The 19850-nt window shown below is 38.5% G+C and overlaps 1 protein-coding gene across 3 annotated transcripts in view; it reads right to left on the bottom strand.

Moving 5' to 3' along the window:
* Window positions 1-10530: 10530 nt before the first annotated feature.
* BTAF1 (B-TFIID TATA-box binding protein associated factor 1) overlaps window positions 10531-19850 on the bottom strand; it is a 109561-nt gene continuing 100241 nt past the window's right edge. For all 3 annotated transcript variants that reach the window (XM_029932224.1, XM_029932226.1, XM_029932225.1), the window contains 4 exons: window positions 15918-16129; window positions 14344-14503; window positions 13842-14012; window positions 10531-12075 (listed from right to left, as the gene is read on the bottom strand). In XM_029932224.1, coding sequence (XP_029788084.1) covers window positions 11932-12075; window positions 13842-14012; window positions 14344-14503; window positions 15918-16129 — 687 coding nt within the window. In that variant the 3' untranslated portion in view covers window positions 10531-11931. The remainder of the gene's footprint in view (window positions 12076-13841; window positions 14013-14343; window positions 14504-15917; window positions 16130-19850) is intronic.

Here is a 19850-nt window from a genome sequence, read left to right as displayed (position 1 = left end):
GCTTATTTATCCCTTTGACTTAGCTTTTGTGTTGTTGCTATTATTTTGAAAAGTTTTCTGTTATATCAATTAAGCACAAAAAACGTTAAAGGTGTTATTTTACCTTTATTTATTCCTTCTCATGTTCTTCCTTTCTGTATGGAGATTAGAATTTTTGTCTGAGAACTATTGTTTGTCTTTATTTCTCCTTCACTTTTTATTTTAATGTTTATTTTTGAGAGAGGGAGGAGGGAGGGAGGATGAGCTGGGGAGGGGCAGAGAGAAGGAGACAGGATCTGAAGCAGGCTCTGTCAGCGCAGAGCCTGATGCAGGGTTCAAACCCATGAACCGAGAGATCATGACCTGAGCTGAAGTCAGACGCTTAATCGACTGAGCCAACTAGGCTCCCCTGTTTCTCCTTCACTTAAAATTTTTTTTTAATGTTTATTCATTTTTTGAGAGAGAGAGACAGAGACAGAGACAGAGTGTGAGTAGGGAAAGAGCAGAGAGAGAGAGAAAAGGAGACAGAATCTGAAGCAGGCTCCAGGCTCTGAGCTGTGATCACGGAGCCCAGTATGAGGCTCAAACCCACGAACCGGGAGATCATGGCCTGAACAGAGGTCGGCCATTTCACAGACTGAGCCACCATGGCACCTCTCTCCTTCACTTTTAAAGGGTAATTTTGCTTGTTACAGAATTGTACGTTGGTGGAGTTTTTTACTTTTACCACTTTATATATTCACTCCACCCATTTCTTGCTTGCAGGGTGTGTGAAGAGAAGTCTGATGAATTTTTATCGTTTTTTCCTTCTACGTAAGGAGTTTTCCCACTTAGGGTTCTTTCAAAAATTTTTGCCTTTGGTTTTCTGCAGTTTAAATATGATATGCCTAGGTATAAAATTTTTTGGTATTTATTTTGCTTGCTGTTCTCTGAGTTTCCTGGATCTGTTGTTAGCTTCCTGCATTAATTTTAAAACATTCTCAGTCATTATTACTTAAAATATTTCTTTTGCTTTCTCTCCTTCTGATACCGCATTACACATATGGTACACTGTTCGTAATTCTTGGGTGTTATTGTTTTTTTTTTCTTTTTTTTCTTTCTTTGCATTTCTGTTTGTGAAGTTTCTGTGGACATATTTTCAAGTTCACTGATTCATTGACAAGTCTGTTGGTCTGTTGATGAGCCCATCAAAGGTATTTTCATTTCTGTTAGTGCTTCCTTTTAATTTTTGTGAGTTTTAGTCTCTTGGTTTATATTACTCATCTATTCTTGTTATGTTTTTCTCTTGTTCCATGAAAGCCCATGGCACATTAATCATAGTTATTTTAAATTTTTGATGATTCCAAAATCTTAACCATATGAGTTTGGTAGTGTTGTTTGCTTTGTCTCTTCATGTTGTGTCTTTCTCACCTTTGCATGTTTTGTAATTTTTTTTGTTGAAAGTTGGACATGATAGATTGTCAGTGAGCCTTTAGTGTGAGATTTTATATTTAGGCCGAGTTAGGTTCTGTTTAATGTTTGCTCTAGTGTGGATGTTGGGGGCTTCAATTTCCTCTAGTGGGTTTTTTTTTTTTTTGTCTTTTTTCTTGTCTTTGGGTTTCCCTAAGAAACTCTTTTTTGTTCAACAGATAATTATTGAGATATAATTCAGATACCATACAATTCACCGATGTTTAAGTGCACAATTCACTGGTTTTGTTTTTTTAGATATTCAGATATATGCAACTATCACTACAGCTAATTTTAGATTACACTCATCACCTCAGATTCCCTCTCACCCGCCTATGCCTCCCTCCCAACCTGGAATCATTAGTTTTTATCTCTGTAGATTTCCCTGTTACGATGTGTCATATGAACGTAATCATATAACATGTGGTCTTCTGTGAGGTCTTGGATGTAGCATGATGTCTTCAAGGTTCACCCATGTTGTATCCTAAATCAGTACTCCATTAATTTTTGTGGCCAAATAGTCCATTGTATGGATATACCATATTTTGTTTATCTGTTTGTCAGTTAATGAATGTTTGGGTTGTTTGTATTCTTTGCCTATTGTGAATAATGTTGCCATAAACATTTGTATACACGTTTTTATAGGAACATATGTGTTTATAACACTTGTGTAAATTCTGGAGAATGGGATTGATGGGTCGTCTGATAAGTGCGTGCTTAACTTTATAAGAAACTGCCAAACTGCATCACAAGGGGGCTGTACCATTTTGTCCACCAAACAGCAGTTTACAAGAGTTCCGCTTGCTCTGCATCATTGTCAACAGTTTGTGTTGTCAGTTTTAAAATTTTTGAACTATTCTCATAGGTCGGTAATGGTGGTGACCTACCACGACACTATTGGAAAAGATGTTGCACGTCTTTTCATGTGCTTATTGCCTTCCAGAGATCTTCTTTGGTGATGTTCTGTTCAGATCTTTGCTTGTTTTTAAATTGGGTTGTTTAGGGGTACCTGGCTGGCTCAGTTGTTAGAGCATGTGACCCTGGATTTTGGGATAATGAGTTCAAGCTAAGTAGGTGCAGAGATTACTTATAAAAAACAGAAACAGAGGCGCTTGGCTGGCTCAGTTGGTTGAGCGTCTGACTCTTGGTTTCAGCTCAGGTCGTGATCTCGTGGTTTCATGCATCAGGGTCTCTGCTGGCAGCGTAAATCCTGCTTGAGATTCTCTCCCTCTCTGTCCCACTGCCACTTGTGCGCATGCGCTCTCTCTCAAACATTAAAAAAAAACTTGGGTTGTTTACTGAGTTTGGGGCGTTCATTTTATATTCTTGATTCATTCAAGATATAAGCCTTTTATAAGGTGTTATTTGGAAATATTTTCTCTCTTTGCCTCTTCTTTCTAAAGTGTTTTACAAATACTGGAAGTTCTTTTTTTTTTTTAATGTTTATTTTGAGAGAGAGAGAGAGAGAGAGAGAGAGAGAGAGAGAGAGAGAGAGAGAGAGAGAGAGAGAGAGAGAGAGAGAGAGAGAGAGAGAGAGAGAGAGAGAGAGACCGAGCATGAGTGGGGTTGGGGGACAGAGAAAGAGGGAGGCACAGCATCTGAAGCAGGGTCCAGGCTCTGAGCTTCTAAGCTGTCAGCACAGAGCCTGATATGGGGCTCGAACTCACAAACCGTGAGATCATGACCTGAGCTGAAGTTGGAGGCTTAACCAATTGAGCCATCCAGGTGTCGCTATAAGTCCTTGATTTTTTAAACAAGTGTAATTTATAATTTTTCTTGATCATGTTTTTGGTATTGTATCTATAAAATCTTTTGCCCAATGCAACATCAGAGAAATTTTCTGATGTTTCCTCTTAAGAATTAGAGTTTTTGGTTTATCGTGTATATGATTAATTTTGAATTAAATTTTGCATAAGATATAAGGTATGTTTGGAGTTGTTGGGTTTTCATTTTTTAAGCATATGGATACCCACTATTTGAAAAGATGATCTTTCTCCATTGATTTGCCTTGGTACATTTGTAGAGAAACGATTGACTATATAGTGTGTGTATATTTGTAGGTAATCAATTCTGTCCCATTGATCTATCTTTAATGTACTCTACTCCCTTGATTACTACACGTTTATAATAAACTTTAAAATCTGGCATTGTAAGTGTCCAACTGTTCGTTTTCGTAGTTGTTTTTTATTACTTTGGTTCTTTTGCCTTTCCATAGAAATTTTAAAATCTATTTATTGCTTTCTTTCTGCAAAATATCCTGCTGGAATTTTTATGGGAATTGCTTTGTGTCTACAGATCAATCTAGGGACAACTGCAATCTTAACAATATTGAGTTTTCAATCCATGTACATGGTGTTTTCAAGGTCTTTTTGGTTTTTCCCCACCATCATTTTGTAGTTTTCAGCACACAGATTATTTTTTTAACAAAAATTTTAAGACATCTATTTTATGGGTTTTGGTGCTATTATATAAAATTTGTTTAGAATTTTAAATTTTATATAGCTAGCATATGGACAAACAAATTTTTGTATATTGACCTTGTATCCTATGAACTTGGTAAAGTCCTTGCCTTCTAGTAGTTGTTGTTTTTTTATAGATTCTCTGGAATTTTATACATAGATGTTAATTGTAAATAGTTTTATTTTCTTATCTGTATGCTTTCCTTTTATGGCCTCATTGCACTGGGTAGGACCTCAAGTATATCTTTGATCTATCTTTATGTCACTCTCTTGAAGGAAATAGATACAATGTGTGATTTCTTGAAATTGGCCAGGACTTGCATTATGGCTTAGCATATGGTCAGTTTGGTAAATGTTCCTCAAAGGCTTCCAAACAACGTAGTTTTGGGGTAGATATCTCTGTATATATGTCAATCAAGTCACGTTTGTTAATTGTATAATAATAATTTGTATCCTGTTGCATTGTTTTTCTGGCCTGCTTGTCTACTGAAAGAGGGTGTGTTAAAAATCCCACTGTGACTTTGGAGTTTTCCTTTTTTTTTTTTTTTTGGCGGTTTTGTGTGTTTTTGCATTACAGATTTTGAGGTATCGGTTTGGAGTTCTACGAGGTTAACTGAATCTCATCATTAGGAGATACTCCTTTATTGCAAATTATATCATTTCCCCTGAAGGCTACCTTTTTCTTAACAAAATTTTTTTTTAAGTTTATTTATTTATTTTGAGTGAGACAGCACACACAGGGGAGGGGCAGAGAGAGAGAATCTGAGACTCTTCACCACTAATGCAGGGCCTGAAGAGGGTCTCAAACTCACGAACCATGAGATCCTGGCCTGAGCCAAAATTGGTCAGTGGCTTAACTGACTGAGCCACCCAGGTGGCCCCCAAAGGCCACTTTTTCTGAAATTAATGCAACTATACCAGCTGTTGACTTTAGTATCCTTCCTCCTCACTGGTCTGTGAGCTTCTACCATTGTGTATGGTACAGAGTAGAAAATGACAAATAAATGCTGTGCAAATGACTGGCATTTCATTTTGTATTATTTTTTAAAAGTTTATTTATTTTGAGAGAGAGAGAATCCCAAGCAAGCTCACGCTATCAGCCCAGAGCCCGATATGGGCCTTGAACTCATGAGATCAAGACCTGACTGAGCTATGTAGGCATCCCAAATTTTCTGTTTTTCAAATGTGAGATAACTGTATAGGTGATTCGTATTTCTCCAAACAGTGGTCCATTTTTGCCTGTTTTTAGTCTTTATATAAATGGATTCGAGCTACACATTTATTACTCTTGTTTTGGAGACTTTCCATGTTTCCTTACACATTGATTTTTCAGTGCTGCATAGTATTTCATTATACAAATACCCTCCTCATGCCTTCAAATATTATCTTCCAAATTTGTTTCTAGTCTTGACCTTTCTTTTGAGCTCTAGACTTCTGTAATCACCTGCTTACTCAACATCTCTACTTTGATATATAACACATCTCAAATTTAATGACCAAAAGACAATTCTTGATTTCCTACTTTTTCTCTCCCAAATTTCTTCCCTCTTTTAGTTTTCTAGAACTTCCCATTACATCAGTGCTGTGCAAGAACCAAATTGAGATGGAAACACTTTCGTTTTATGCTGAGGTACAGGCGGAAGGACAGATTTGCTGGACTGAGGTACAGACGGTGGGAACAACTAGAGAAAGAGATGGGCAGGGGCCAGAACCTGTAGGGCTGGTAGACTGTGATACGGAGTTCACAGTCAGTCTGAGCGGTCAGGTGGCCACTGGAGGATTTGGCAAGCAAGGAAGACCAGTTAAAATACAGGCATTCAAGAGTCAAGATGATGGAAACCACAGGAGTAGCAGTAGAGAAAGGTGAACAGATTTGGAATATGTCTTAGAGCTAGAAATGGTACAATTTGCTGATGCATTAGATGCATCAATCAATTGGTGCAAGAAATAGATCAAAGGTGACATCTCTTATCCCATAATGTCCCTTTCCTTCTAGACCTCCTATTAAGTGTATCTTAGATGCTTTCATTCCCTCTCTCGGGATACTCTTTAATATTTTCTGTTCATCTCTGTATTGCATTGTATGTGATTTTCTAAGATCTCCCAGTTCAGAGTCTCTCCAGTTGTATCAAATCTGCTTTGAAAACTATCAAAAAATTTTTCTTCAGTTTTATTTTGGGGCACCTGGGTGGCTCAGTCAGTTAAGTGTTCCACTTCAGCTCAGGTCATGATTCACAGTTCATGAGTCCGAGGCCTTCACCGGGCTCTGTGCTGACACCTGGATCCTGCTTCGGGAGACAAACCTGCTTCGGATTCTGTGTCTCCCTCTCTCTCTCTGCCCCTCCCCCGCTCATGCTCTCTTTCAGAAGTAAACATTAAAAAAAAAATTTTTTTAAAGTAATCTCTACACCCAGGTTGGGGTTCGAACTCTCAACCCTGAGGTCGAGTCGTATGTGCTTCCGCCTGAGCCAGCCAGGCACCCTAATAACTATTTTTCATTTATTGGATCTTTTTCAAATTTGCCCTTTTTATATTATCTTAATCATATTGCTTTATGGTTGTTGAGATTAGTCTTTAAAAATGTTGGGGCGTGGGGGGGCACCTGGGTGTCCAGTCATTAAGCATGAACTTCGGCTCCGGCCATGAGTTTGAGCTCCACGTTGGGCTCTATGCTGTCAGCACAGAGCCCACTCTGGATCCTCTGTTCCCCTCTCTGCCCCTTGTGTGCAGAATGATTAAACTTTTCTTTTCAGGCTTATTTTTTTGAGAGCATGAATGGGGAAGGGGCAGAGAGCGAGAGCGAGAGAAAGGGGGGGGAGGAGAGACAGAGAATCTGAAGCAGGCTCCCCACTGGCAGCAAAGAGCCCACAGTGGAGCTTGAACCCACAAACCATGAGATAATTAGCCAAAGCTGGATGCTCAAGCAAGTCAGCCACCGGGGTGCCCCTATATTTTAACTGCCCTTAATTGAAATTGTTTCTAGAATTTTACATTTCTTAACTTTAGATATGCCGTATGGCAGCAGTTCTCAGACTTTTTGGTCTGAGGATCTCATTACATTCTTTTTTTCTTTTTAATCTTTATTTTTGAGAGAGACAGAGACAGAGTGTGAGCAGGGGAGGAACAGAGAGAGGGAGACACAGAATCCGAAGCAGGCTCCAGGCTCTCAGCGGTCACCACGGAGCCTGACGTGGGGCTCCAACTCACGGGCCACAAGACCGTGACCTGAGCCCAAGTCACTTAGCCAACTGAACCACACAAGCACCCCTCATACATTCTTAAAAACTGAAAACCCCAAAGAACTTTTATCATATTTTCTGTAATAGAGATTAAAACTGAGAAATGTAAAAATTTAAGAAACCCACTAGATGTTACCATAAGTAACATTTTTAAATGAAAAATAACTATTTTAATAGCTATTCTATTTGCATCTCCTGTCTTTCCTGGTCGTTCACTGCCTCCTGGAGATGTGTAAAATTAATTTTAGAATCTTTCTCCCTTCAGTACTTCTATGGGACCCTAATATGAAACTCTCCCTAAACGGCAATTTTGTATTTGCTTCTGCGAGAGTCCCAGAACTGTTCTCTTCTTGCTCTGTGGTTCCAATAGTATACACTTAGCATAAACCCAGACCTTAAGCTTCTGTGTGGTACAAATCTAGGACCTGGTTTCTCATAGACGGTGCTTCCTGGCTGACGGGTAGTTGTGCTAGTCCTGTTTGAATACGTGAGCTCTAGGAGGTTTTCTTTATAAAGGGGGTTAAGTTACAGCTCCATATTCTCCTAAAGCCTGAAACCAAGTTTCTTGTTCCTACACAGACATCAAAATCTCAGCCCTTGCATTCTTCCACAGAACCTCACTGGTTTGAGGGAATTTACCACAGACTTGTAGGAAGCCTTTTTTCTTTCAACTTTTTTATTTTTTAATTTGCATCCAGGTTAGTGTATCGTGCTCTGGTGATTTCAGGAGCAGATTCCAGTGATTCGTCCCTTACGCATCACACCCAGTGCTCACCCCAACAAGTGTCTTCCCGGGTGCCCCTTACCCATTTAGCCCATCCCCCAACGCAGAGCCCCTCCAGCAACCCTGTTTGTTCTCTGTGTTTGAGAGTCTCTCATGTTTTGTCCCCCTCCCTGTTTTTATTATTCTTTGCTTCCTTTTAGTTCATCAGTTTTCTATCTTAAATTCCTCATAAAGTCATATGATATTTCTTTTTCTGGCTAATTTTGCTTAGCATAATACCTTCTAGTTCCATCCACATAGTTGCAAATGGCAAGACTTCATTCCTTCTGATTGCCAAGTAATACTCCGTGTGTGTGTGTGTGTGTGTGTGTGTGTGTGTGAGAGAGAGAGAGAGAATACACTCCCCCCCCCCCCCCCATCTTCTTTATCCACTCGTTGGTCAGTGGACATTTGGGCTCTTTCCATACTTTGGCTATTGTCGATAGCACTGCTATAAACATCGGGGTGCATGTGCCCCTTTGAGACAGCACACCTGTGTCCCTTGGATAAATACCTGGTCGTGCTGGGTTATAGGGTAGTTCGGTTTTTAATTTCTGGAGGAGCCTCCATACTGTCTTCCACAGTGGCTGCACCAGTTTGCGTTCCCACCCGCAGTGCAGAAGAGATCCTCTCTCTCCGCATCCTCGCCAACATCTGTTGTTGCCTGAGTTGTAACGTTAGCCATCCTGACGGGTGCGAGGTGGTGTCTCAGTGCGGTCTGAATCTGTGTAGGAAGCCTTTCTTGAAGTAGGAAGCAATTTCTGTCATCTTAGAGATGAGGCCTGACACTGATTTGTGTGAATAGCAAACATTTTGTATTAACTGGCAAAACTCAACTCTTTTGCTTTATAGATTCACACTAAGCACTCGGGCAGTTGGTAACAGATGTTCCTGCCATCGGTTTCACTTTAGATTCCACCAATGCCTGTGTGTATTCTAGGAAATTGAGGTCTATCTTTAATCAGGACATATACAATTGTATTAGGATTAAATATTTGTAACAGATGTGTAATGGAACACTAGCTGCTTTTCTAGAATTTCTATCACACTATTAGTTACCCTTTTGCCTCTAAGTGGTCATGTTCTCAGCTTCACCTTTTAGAATATAATACTTTATATATTTCATAAGGTGTTAAGTGTTTACTTTCAAATACACTTATATGACGATCCAGAAAGATTAGTAAGGCTATACTTTACTGGTTCCTTCAGTCTCAACATCAAAGACTTTCACTTGTGTTACCATTATAAATTTTTTTTAATGTCTTTATTTTGAGAGAGAGACAGAGTGTGAGCAGGGGAGGGGCAGAGAGAGGGAGACACAGAACCCAAAGCAGGCTCCAGGCTCTGAGTGGTCAGCACAGAGCCTGATGTGGGGCTCGAACTCACGGGCTGCGAGATCATGACCCGAGTCAAAGTCAGATGCTTAGCCGACTGAGCCACCCAGGCGCCCCTCTTGTTACCATTATAATAAGCGCTTGTTGAAATACTAGAATAATTTTTGGAGAAATGTTTATAGATAGATAAAAATTATACCCCAAACCCCAAATTTTAATGTTTCTTTAGTGCAAACATGTAGTATTTTCCTAAAGGAAAAACTGATGATAATTATTAAAAATTTCAAGTTAAAAATAAACACAAACAGGGAGCCAGTACAATGGCTATCCATGAACCCATTACTCATCTTAAAATATTCATTCTCTTATGCTTATTTCCCACATGCACACTTCTTAAAAAACGCTCACCACCACGTCCGTGTCACTCCACAGGATTTACAGCTCTAACTATCTTTAATTGCTCACTGCTCAGGTCAGCTACACTACTGTGACCGTGAATGGAGCACTTCCTTTCTTACCTGTTTGTTTTTATTTGGAAAGCAGGAATGTAGGATTTAATTCAAATGGTTATAATTTCTTAATGTTATAGTCCCACTAAGTCTTCCTCTCACCTCCGACCCTTCCTTTTCCACGAGAGGCAATCATTTATCATTTCCCTGTCTGTGCTTCTAGAAACATTTTACTCTTGGGGCACCTGTGTGGCTCAGTTGGTTAAGCGTCTGCTTGATCTTGGGTCACGATCCCACAGCTACTGAGGTGGAGCCCTACACCGGGCCCTGCACGGACAGCGTGGGGCCCGCCTGGGGTCCCCTCTCTCTGTGTCCCTCTTCCACTTGCGTGTGTGCTCGCTTCATTTAAAGATGAAAATGATGGGAAAAAATAAACCCCACCAAACTCAAAACAAAATCATTTACTCTTTCAAAATTGTACCTTCCAGCCTGTCTGACCTTTAACTTGGAAAAAGACCTTTAACTTTTATGGTGTGTCCCGTCCCGTTTACATTTTGTTGCCTATATAGTCTTAGAAAACACCAGTCACTATGAGCTATGTGAAATAGCTGGCTTATGGAAATGACAAATAATAAAAACTTAGGTACAGTTGTTCAAGCTACCCAGTGCTCGGTACAATGGATGTTCTAGATAAGAGCTTCCTTTTGCTCCTCTACAATTTGAATATAAATCCTAAACAATTACATAACCATTTAGTAAGCAAGGTGTTGAGCTTTTTTAGAACCTTTGTATGTGAACTAGTAATTTCTGTCTTTTGCTTTTTCTAGTGTATTTCCTACAAATAACACAGTGCATATATTTTAGTTTCAATCTTATTTTTTATTCTCCATGGAATGCTAGGTTTAATGTTACAGTATGGTTGTCAAGGCTACTGAAATGTGACAAATGTCCATGTCTAAATGTTGCAGAACAGTATAACTTTAATGATTTTAAACAAAAAAGTTGTTACTTTACAGCTGAGGTCTGATGGTTTTTAAACCGATGCCTATGTGTATGGCCAGCCACAAATCTTGGGGATGTTTATTACCTGTACAAGTATATACAAATATATCCCATACATACATATGCACACAGGCATGTATTAATTTATGTGAAATTTATAAAATTATATACATACACATACATGCATATCTATATACATATACCCACCCTCACTACTGAGCTCACTTTTCTAACACTAACCAATTTCATGCCCAGTTATTATTGCTGCCCATTGTAACTACATGATTTTAGTGCCAAGTCCAAGCACCTTGTAGGATACAGGATAGGTACATCTGTGCATATAGATATGTGTATTTATGTATGTTTGTGTATATAAACGAATTATTTCTCCCTTTTATGCTTCAGTCATGCATTACTACAATAAACAGTCTTTTCACCATAGGTTTGGAATTCTAAACAGTGTAAAATCTACTTCTGGAAAACTGTATATGTTCATAGTTACAAAAAATATATTATATATATATATGATTGAAACCTATTGAGTACATACGTTCTCTGAATCGGGCTATATCCTAGCCATTAGATAAATTAAAAAAACACCCTCTTAATAGGATGTTATAATAGCCTTAAATAGACCATTACCTGTAGTTAGAATAGTTGATATATTTTAAAAGTTGACAAATGATGTTAAAGATTTGAAAAACACTATGCATCTGCATTAAATATATAAAGGTTTCCACCAAAGGCCAGGTTCAATTCATTGTCTAAGATTTTCATGTTCCAAGAGTGACCAATATTGTTGTCGTTTTTCTTAAAATTATGGCTCATTAAGGCTTTTATACAAAAAAAAGCCCAATTTTTAATCATTTATAAAAACAAGTTCTATTTAAAAGAAAAAATGTACATGAACACTAAAGTACTCGTGGGTATCATCCTGCACAAAGGGACTATGTAAAGACAGGAGGCGCGTTCCCAGTGAGAACACCTCATGGTAGCACACGTAAACCTGGATTGGTTCCTCTGCAGCTATTCAGCACATAAAATTTAAACCATTTCACATTGACATTTAAATTTAATACAGTGCAAATATTTGAGAATAACTTGTTCCCCCCAGTGAAACAAGAACCAGCGCTATGCTGAATATTCTTCCGATCTATTTACACATTGAGCTAAAAGTTCACCATAACTTTGAAATTTGCTGAATATCAGCAGAAATGTAACTGAACTAGCAGCAACTGCATTTGCAATGTTTGATAATTACTTGAGAGAATGCATAAAATTTTCCAGGCTGTACTCTGAATCATACTGCTCTTGATCCCAAAGATCACTCAGGTTTTCAAGGATTGATTTCATACTTGCTTTTCCAGAAGTTGAGGTGTCGGCCTTTTCTGCTTTACCATCCTTTAAAAAATTGGCATAAAGATAAAATGAAAGATTATGAACTTCAGAAATTATAGTTCCTAACATCACACTCATTCATTAATCATGATCTCCTAACAATTTAGTTTAAGGCTTTTATTTAGGAAGAATTTCAAGATTATAGAAAAATTATAAGAACATTACAAATAACTCGCTAATTGTTTATTAGATATATAAATTATCAGCATTTGAAAGTAAGTTATGGGTATTATGCCTTTTTATCCCTAGATAGGAATCAGCTTGTATTCTTTTTTGTTCTTCTTTCTTTTTAATGTTTGTTTATTTTTGTGAGAGACGGGGAGACACAGAATCTGAAACAGGCTCTGAGCTGTCAGCACAGAGCCTGATGTGAGGCTCAAACTCAAGACCTGTGAGATCATGGGGGTGCCTGGTGGCTGACTACGAGATCATAACCTGAGCGGAAGTCAGTCACCCAGACACCCGAAAATCAACCTGTATGCTTAGGAACAAGGATGTTCTCTTACAGAACCAAAGTATAATGATCAAATTAAGGAAACAAATACCCATCTGATATACAGTCCATATTCAAATTCTGAAAACTGTCACAATGGATCCTTTATGGTAACAGCTTTTGCTTCCCTAGAACATCCCCTGAGCACAGTTCTACTAGCTGAAAGTCACCCATAAGGATATTCTTTCAAACAGAATAAAAACTATTTGAAAACAGCAATCCAGGGGCACCTGGGTGACTCCTCGGTTAAGCATCTGACTTTGGCTCAGGTCATGATCTCACTGTTGGTGAGTCCGAGCTGCATGGGGCCCTGCAGTGACAGCACAGAGACGGCTTCAGGTCCTTTCTCCCTTTCTCTCTCTCAAAAACAAACAAACATGAAAAAAAAAAAAGGCAATCTAAGTTTCTTTGAACTTTCTTTTTTCTAGGTTACACATATCTTGTTCAACCTTACTTATAAGACATGACTAAAAAGCCTTCTTCCATCTGGCTATCTCTTGAGTCTTGAGGACTTACTAATTAATTACTGTTTAAAATGCAGCACCCAGCACCAGACATAATATTCTAAATGTGAGTTATAATGGAACTACTTTCTCTCATATTTGGACATTACAATTCTACTATAACTGGTTTAATTATATAAGGCCATTTCTCACCATAATTTATACTGTGTGTACATTTGACTTCCTGAACCTATGCAGGACTTTAAATCCAACCCTATTAAAGTTTAACATTAGACTGAATATTTCTGGGTGCTACATCCTTTGATTATGGATTGTTATCTGATGTATTAGTTGCATCATCCACAATAACAATAACGGCTATGATTTTTTTTAAGAATTGATACTAGGCACCCTAAGTGCTTACATATACTATTTCATTTTCTCTTCACAACCATGCAGTGATATAGGCATCTTCATCCTCCCAAGAGCAGAGACGTCTCTGAGAGAAGAAGTTAGTTTGTCTGAGGTCACTAGTTAATAGGAACCTGGGCAAGAAACACAGACCCAGATCTAGCTGACTCCAGTGATAGTTGTTTTTTAGCAGGAAAGGGCTAAACCACTAAAGACAACAATCAGAAAGTCCAAACTTCAAACATCCCCTACTATCCTGGAGAATTTTATCTGGACATCAAAAATTCCCTCAAAGCGCTGCCTACTTAATACTAAAGTGAAAGCCTTTTGCTGCTCACTTTAATACTTTCACCAAGCAGTCCCGGAACTCTGTGAACACCTTAAAGATAAAGCAAATGGTCTAGTTTGTATAAATTCTTTACCTTATCAAGAGTAAACAGATCAAGAAGTTGATCTGTCCCCATGCTCTGCAGACTAGAGTTCTCCTGGCTAATCACAGTATTTGCGATGTTCATCTTAAATTTTTGCAAACCCATGATTTTCTCTTCCAACGTTCCTCTGGTTATCAATCGGTACACGTTAACCACACGTTTCTGAATGACAAAAAAAAGTAACTGCAGCACAAATAAATTGATAAATTTTGAGGTTCACTAAGTCAGGGGTCTTGCATACCTGGACTAAGTACTTCTATCTAAGTAGAGTTGGATTTTCTTTATTTATCTGGCCTAATGAGCTTAAAATCTTGACAGTATCCAAGGTTTCCTCAGCCCAAGTACCTTATGTAATGCATGACGGAACAGTGGCATAGTATTAGGTGACCTGCCTAAGGTCACAACACTCAGTAGCATCAGAGGCTTCCTGTCTTTTTTGGGGTGGGTGTACTTCCCAGTGCAGAAGTGAATGCTGGTGAGGGACGACTCTTACCTGCCCGATGCGATGGGCCCGGTCCATGGCTTGTAGATCACGCATAGGATTCCAGTCGTGCTCCACAAATACTACCGTGTCAGCGCCGGTTAAGTTAAGCCCTAGGCCACCAACATGAGTTGTAAGTAAAAGAACGTCTATGGATGGATCGTTGTTAAACCTAAAGGTATAGATATTAAAAAATAAAATTAACACGTTTCTAAGGTTTCTATAACAAACTGGACTGTGAAATAACAAATAGCATAAAAATGAGAACACTGCTTTAAAAATCTATGATACAGGCACGCCTGGCTGGCTCAGTTGGCAGAACAAGTGACTCCTGACCTCAAGATTGTTGCGTTCAAGCCCCACACTGGGTGTAGAGCTTACATAAAATATGATGTATTATATATAACATCTTCAATAGTAGAAAGAATATATTCTAGAACATTTCAGATACTTCACAAACAGAAGTCCAACTGGGTTGTATTTTAGGATGCCAGACAGAGGAAACTGCAAAAATGTAATTAAACACCAACGAAGACAAAACTCAACTATGAAATTTAACCTGTGGAGACAGAAGAACTGGGGAAAAGGCTAGATTAGTTAGGAAAATTAGAGAATGGGGTGTTTGCTACAATCATGCTAGTCCTAGAATATACTGATAGAGGTTTTGAAACCTAACATTACCACCAAGGTACTGCTTATTACATTCTCACTATGAATCAAATGATGGGCTTTGTACTTTATGTACATTGTTTTTTTTTTTTAAAGCTCTGTAAAGATATTATTACTGTCCTTATTTTTGATCAACAGGCCCAAGAGAACATGTCTAGAATCAGGAGTCAAACCTGTGTCTGTCTACCTCCAGAGCCCCTTTAGTAGGTTTCTAATACTACTGTGCCTAACAATCTCTGAAGGATGCTTTAAAAAATGCTCACTCTTAAAAGTCAGCAGGTCTGGGGCACAACCTAGGAACCTGCATTAAAAAAACCCAACCCCTGAGGTTTCTCAAAAGCACAGAATGCAGACCCCACTTAACCAACTGAGCCACTCGGTCATCCCCAGTGTGGTGTTTAAGTGTCTGACTCCTGATCTCAGCTCAGGTCCTCATTTCAGGGTTGTTGAGTTTAAGCCCAGTATTGGAGCCCAGCATGGAGCCTACTTAAAAAATTAAAGAAATACACACTCACCAGTTCTGCTTCCTACCTGGGCCAGCTTCCAACTTGTTCTCAACAGAGACACACAGGGATCAGAGAGCTTAGCTAAGCCATTTGCTTGCTTTTTCCTGCCCTAACTCCCCAAAAACGTAAGGAGGAAAGTAGTTGTTCCTCCTTTTTGCTGATGTCTTAAATTTCCTCAGGCCCTTCATAGTGCCTAATACTGTCACACCCCCCCCGTTTTTTTTTTTAACTAAAACTATTCAATTATATTTTTGGAGTTCTATATTTTAAAAGTGATTCACTTGGGTTGAATTACAATAATAACAAAACACATGTGCAGATACTTAGCCAAACAAAATATTTCATGAGGCAAACTTCTATGTAAGTGATAACGGAATACAGCTCGACTGCTAAGTTTTAGAAGCCACTTACCGTGAAACAATGGAATGCCTCTGACCAGGAGGTATGCTGCCATCTAATCTCAGATAAGTGACAGAGGGCAAGTGAGGTTTGAGAAGATCATGTTCTACTATATCAAGCATGCTTTTAAGCTGACAGAAGATCAGTATCCTGTGCTGGGCCACAACAGACTCTGTGCCACTCTCTGAAGTGCTGCCATTTCCCAAACCACAGTCCAACAGCAACTTGAAAGAAAGAATCAGTTGTTACACAGGTGTTGAATAAAGTACACAATCAATCTCACCGTGACAAATACTACCCCTTGTGCTAAGAAAAGGTTAAACTTATCTGTCATATGGAAAGCAAATTAGGATTCTGAGCTGTGATCTGTCACCCTGAAGCCTCTGGAACTAGTTCTGAGGCGCTCAGGCATAAAATCTCCTGGCTACCTCTTCAGGAGGTTCTATAGTAGGTCCTTTCCCCTTTCCTGAGTTACTTGAGGGTCATTAGAGTCTCAGTAAGTGTTTACAGAAAAAGATGATGCCTAGGCAAAACGGTTCATGAAAAGTTATAGAAGAACAGAGTATAAAGAAAACAATGCAGCTAAATCTTACAAAAATAAAAATTATAAAAAAGAATAGAACTGAAAGCGTCTAGCTACATCTCCTGGATTCCTGAGCTTCCTACTACAGCTATTAACCAAGATCTTGAGCAGCAAGAACCATGCTGCTGTTCTTTTGTACTTCCTGCCTACTTAAATGGTTCAGTGCCCGGCACAGGACAGCTACAATAAATAAATGAGCCTGGGTGGCTCAGCTGGTTAAGCATCCAACCTGGGAATATGGCTCAGGTCTTGATCTCAGTTTGTGAGTTTTAGCCCTGTGTTGGGCTCCGTACTGGCAGCTTTGGGTTCTTTCTATGCCTCTCCCCAACTTGAGCGTACTCTCTCTCAAAAATAAATATGTGAGTAAACAAAATCCAAGAGAACCACGTTTATATCTGTTTGTGAAACTGAAGTACCCAGTATTAATCTTCATCCCTAAGGACCTTAAGATAGTGAATTCTGTCCAAAATATAAGACTTCACTGCAGGATGCTTTCTCCTTTCTACTAATGAAACTTACTTAGAAAACCGAAAGCTCAGATGGGAAAGATAACCAAAATCCAATCAAACTCCAAGTTCCATGTAAAGCTCTCAGAGTATTATGCAGAAAAAAAAGTTAACACAGCAGACCGGAAATACTTTTCTTAGAAAGCCCAGCTTGCAAGGTCTGTCCTTGGCTGAAACAAGTCTTGAAATGGGTTTTGATGAGAGTCTGCCCACTGTTTTCTACCTGATAAGGGCAGCTTACTGTGGTTAAACTGTTAGGCAAACAATAGGATTATGCGGAGACCTGCTTTCTTTCTGGGACTCTAGAATTTTGGTACATACTAGGCAGAGGGAGTCTATATGATCAGCTCCAATAAAAACTTTGGGCATTGAGTCTCTAAGGAGCTTAACTGGTAGGCAACACTTTATATGTATTGTCATAATTTGACCCTGTGAGAAGAACAAATGTTCTTTCTCTTCTACCTTAGTAGCCCTTAAATTGTAAATTTTAATTAGACTGCCCTAAGCTTTTCCCCCCTCCTTGATCTAGAGTACAGATATGGTACCCTATTAAGGGACCTCTCCAGACAGAATAAAGAAATCTGATAAATCTAGTTATTTCTATCGATTGCCCCTAAATCTGTAATTAGATTCCTTTCTAAGCTAAGTTTCTTTTAAATATCCGGGGTGTTTTAAGAGAGTATAACTGGGTGGTACCTAGTATAAAGAAATGTGATACCATCAGTGGATCATTCTACATAGTTTCTTCTAAAAAGTTCTGGAGAGTGAGAATTTATCAGAATGTCTGTGTCACTCACATTCAATTATCTTTAGTTCCTTAGGCAACAATATCAAACCTTACAACCAGTCGCTTTAACAATGTCCACCTAAGACTTTCTCTCCAAGTCCATTTAGCATACAGTCTTCCTAGTATCTTCTCTTCCAGTGTAGCTATCCTACTGGACATATGGATATATCATTTGACATAAATATTCTTGTCTGGCAACAGAACTGGCACTCTGGCTTTCCCCATAATCTCTTATAACTTGACTTTGCCCTGAAAGACTGATGAACTCCCCAAGTATTCTGACAAGATCTAGATTGCAGCTTTGAAAAGTTGATTACGATTCTCTAGAAAATGGTTACCAGGGCCACTTGGTATGGGTATCTGAGAGGCCAGCTGCCTCCCTAGAGAGCAATTTAATTTTATCTTGCCCTAACTTCAGCATAAGCTAAATTACCCCAGGTTTTTCCAGCTTTTCCTCATATAAAGCAGTTTCTAGATTCTTTTTTAGGTCTTCAACTTATAGTGCCCAGAACTCTAAATGATACTCAAAATTTGGTGTCTCTGGTATAAAAGACAGTGAATCTATGGTGCCCTCATTTTGGCCATTATTACACTGTTGTTAATCCCACCCAAGATCGTAGGAGATTTATTTACCAGCAACTAATTCATACAGTAGGTTTACAATGAACCTACCATCAAACTCAACTTTACCCTATGAAATGTTCACCAATGTCTTTATTTTTGCACATGTGCATGTGAGCAGGGAAGGGGCAGAGAAAGAGGGACACAGAGGATGCTAAGTGGGCTCTGCCACTGGGGCTCAATCTCACGAACCAGGAGACCATGTCCTGAGTCAAAGTCAGATGCTGATCTGACTGAGCCATCCAGGTGCCCCTGTATTTAAGTCTTTTTAAAATTGACTTTGCTTATCTCCATTGAATTTCACCTACAATTTGAGTTCATTATTTCAGTCTCCTGAAATTCAAAAATTCTGGCAATATTAGATAATTCTGAGACTATTACTTGCTGATATACATGTTTCTATTTTTCTAGTGCCAGATTTTTAAAAAGCAAATAAGACTTCTGCCCCGAATTCAGAGAATATACATATTTTAGATAAAAGCAAGCTAGTTCTCTCTCCCCTAAGATAGAACTTTTGCTCTGAATGGCTGAAAAGAACTGAGATATAGAAAAGAAGGATTCTAGAAGAGTTTTCCAGAAGTATGGCCAGAAACAATCTGGACCTCAGTTGCACACGGTTTCTAAGCATCTTAATTCCAGACCCTTCAGAGTGACAATAAGTATTCTAAAATGGGAGATCAGTTTAAATAATAACTGCAGAGAAAAATATGCAAAAAGATAAGCTAAGAATAATTTAAAGCCTATAGCATAACTAAAGTGTGACTGAAATGCAAATATTTTTTGGAAATCTAATTAGCTGATTCCTTGGCAAAATATATCTTATAGCTCTATCTAATGTATCAGCTATGTTAAGAAAATCATGAACATTTTATGTACAAAATTAGTTTGGCCAAATAAAACTATTCCATATATAAACAATCCTAAAAGTAATACGCATTCTATCATTTAATGGTAAAAATCCATTCTTTTGCACTTAGTGATATAAGGATACATACCTGGATGTCTTATACATCTTTATATAACATTTTCTATACTAACCCATGTAAAATCTAAAATCTTCATTCAGTAGTTATTCTTAACGAAATTTGGGCCAGAATAACTACAGAAAGCAGAAACAATTACTAAAGTCCAGATTTTACAGTAAGCTCTTAATTTTAAAGACTAGTTAGAACTAAATAGTATTAGTTTTAATATTTTGGTGCTAACAATTTGTTTTTAAAAACCAATTATTTCTTAAACCTTAGAATTTTCAAAAATTCTGTTTTTGAAACCTATACCAAGAGAGCAACATGAGGAAAATGGCAGAGTAGGCAGCTCCCAATAAAACTGAGAGATCCACATTGACAAATATTATAATCAAACCACTGAAAGAGAATCTCGAAAGCAGCAAGAAAAAAAGTGAATTCATCAGGTAAAAGGGATCCTTTACACCAACATCGGATTTCTCA

This window comes from Suricata suricatta, chromosome 2, assembly GCF_006229205.1.
Source record: "Suricata suricatta isolate VVHF042 chromosome 2, meerkat_22Aug2017_6uvM2_HiC, whole genome shotgun sequence".
In the NCBI taxonomy this organism is placed as follows: domain Eukaryota; kingdom Metazoa; phylum Chordata; class Mammalia; order Carnivora; family Herpestidae; genus Suricata; species Suricata suricatta.
The sequence above is the reverse complement of the archived record's forward strand: the minus strand, read 5'-3'. Positions and strand labels throughout refer to the sequence as shown.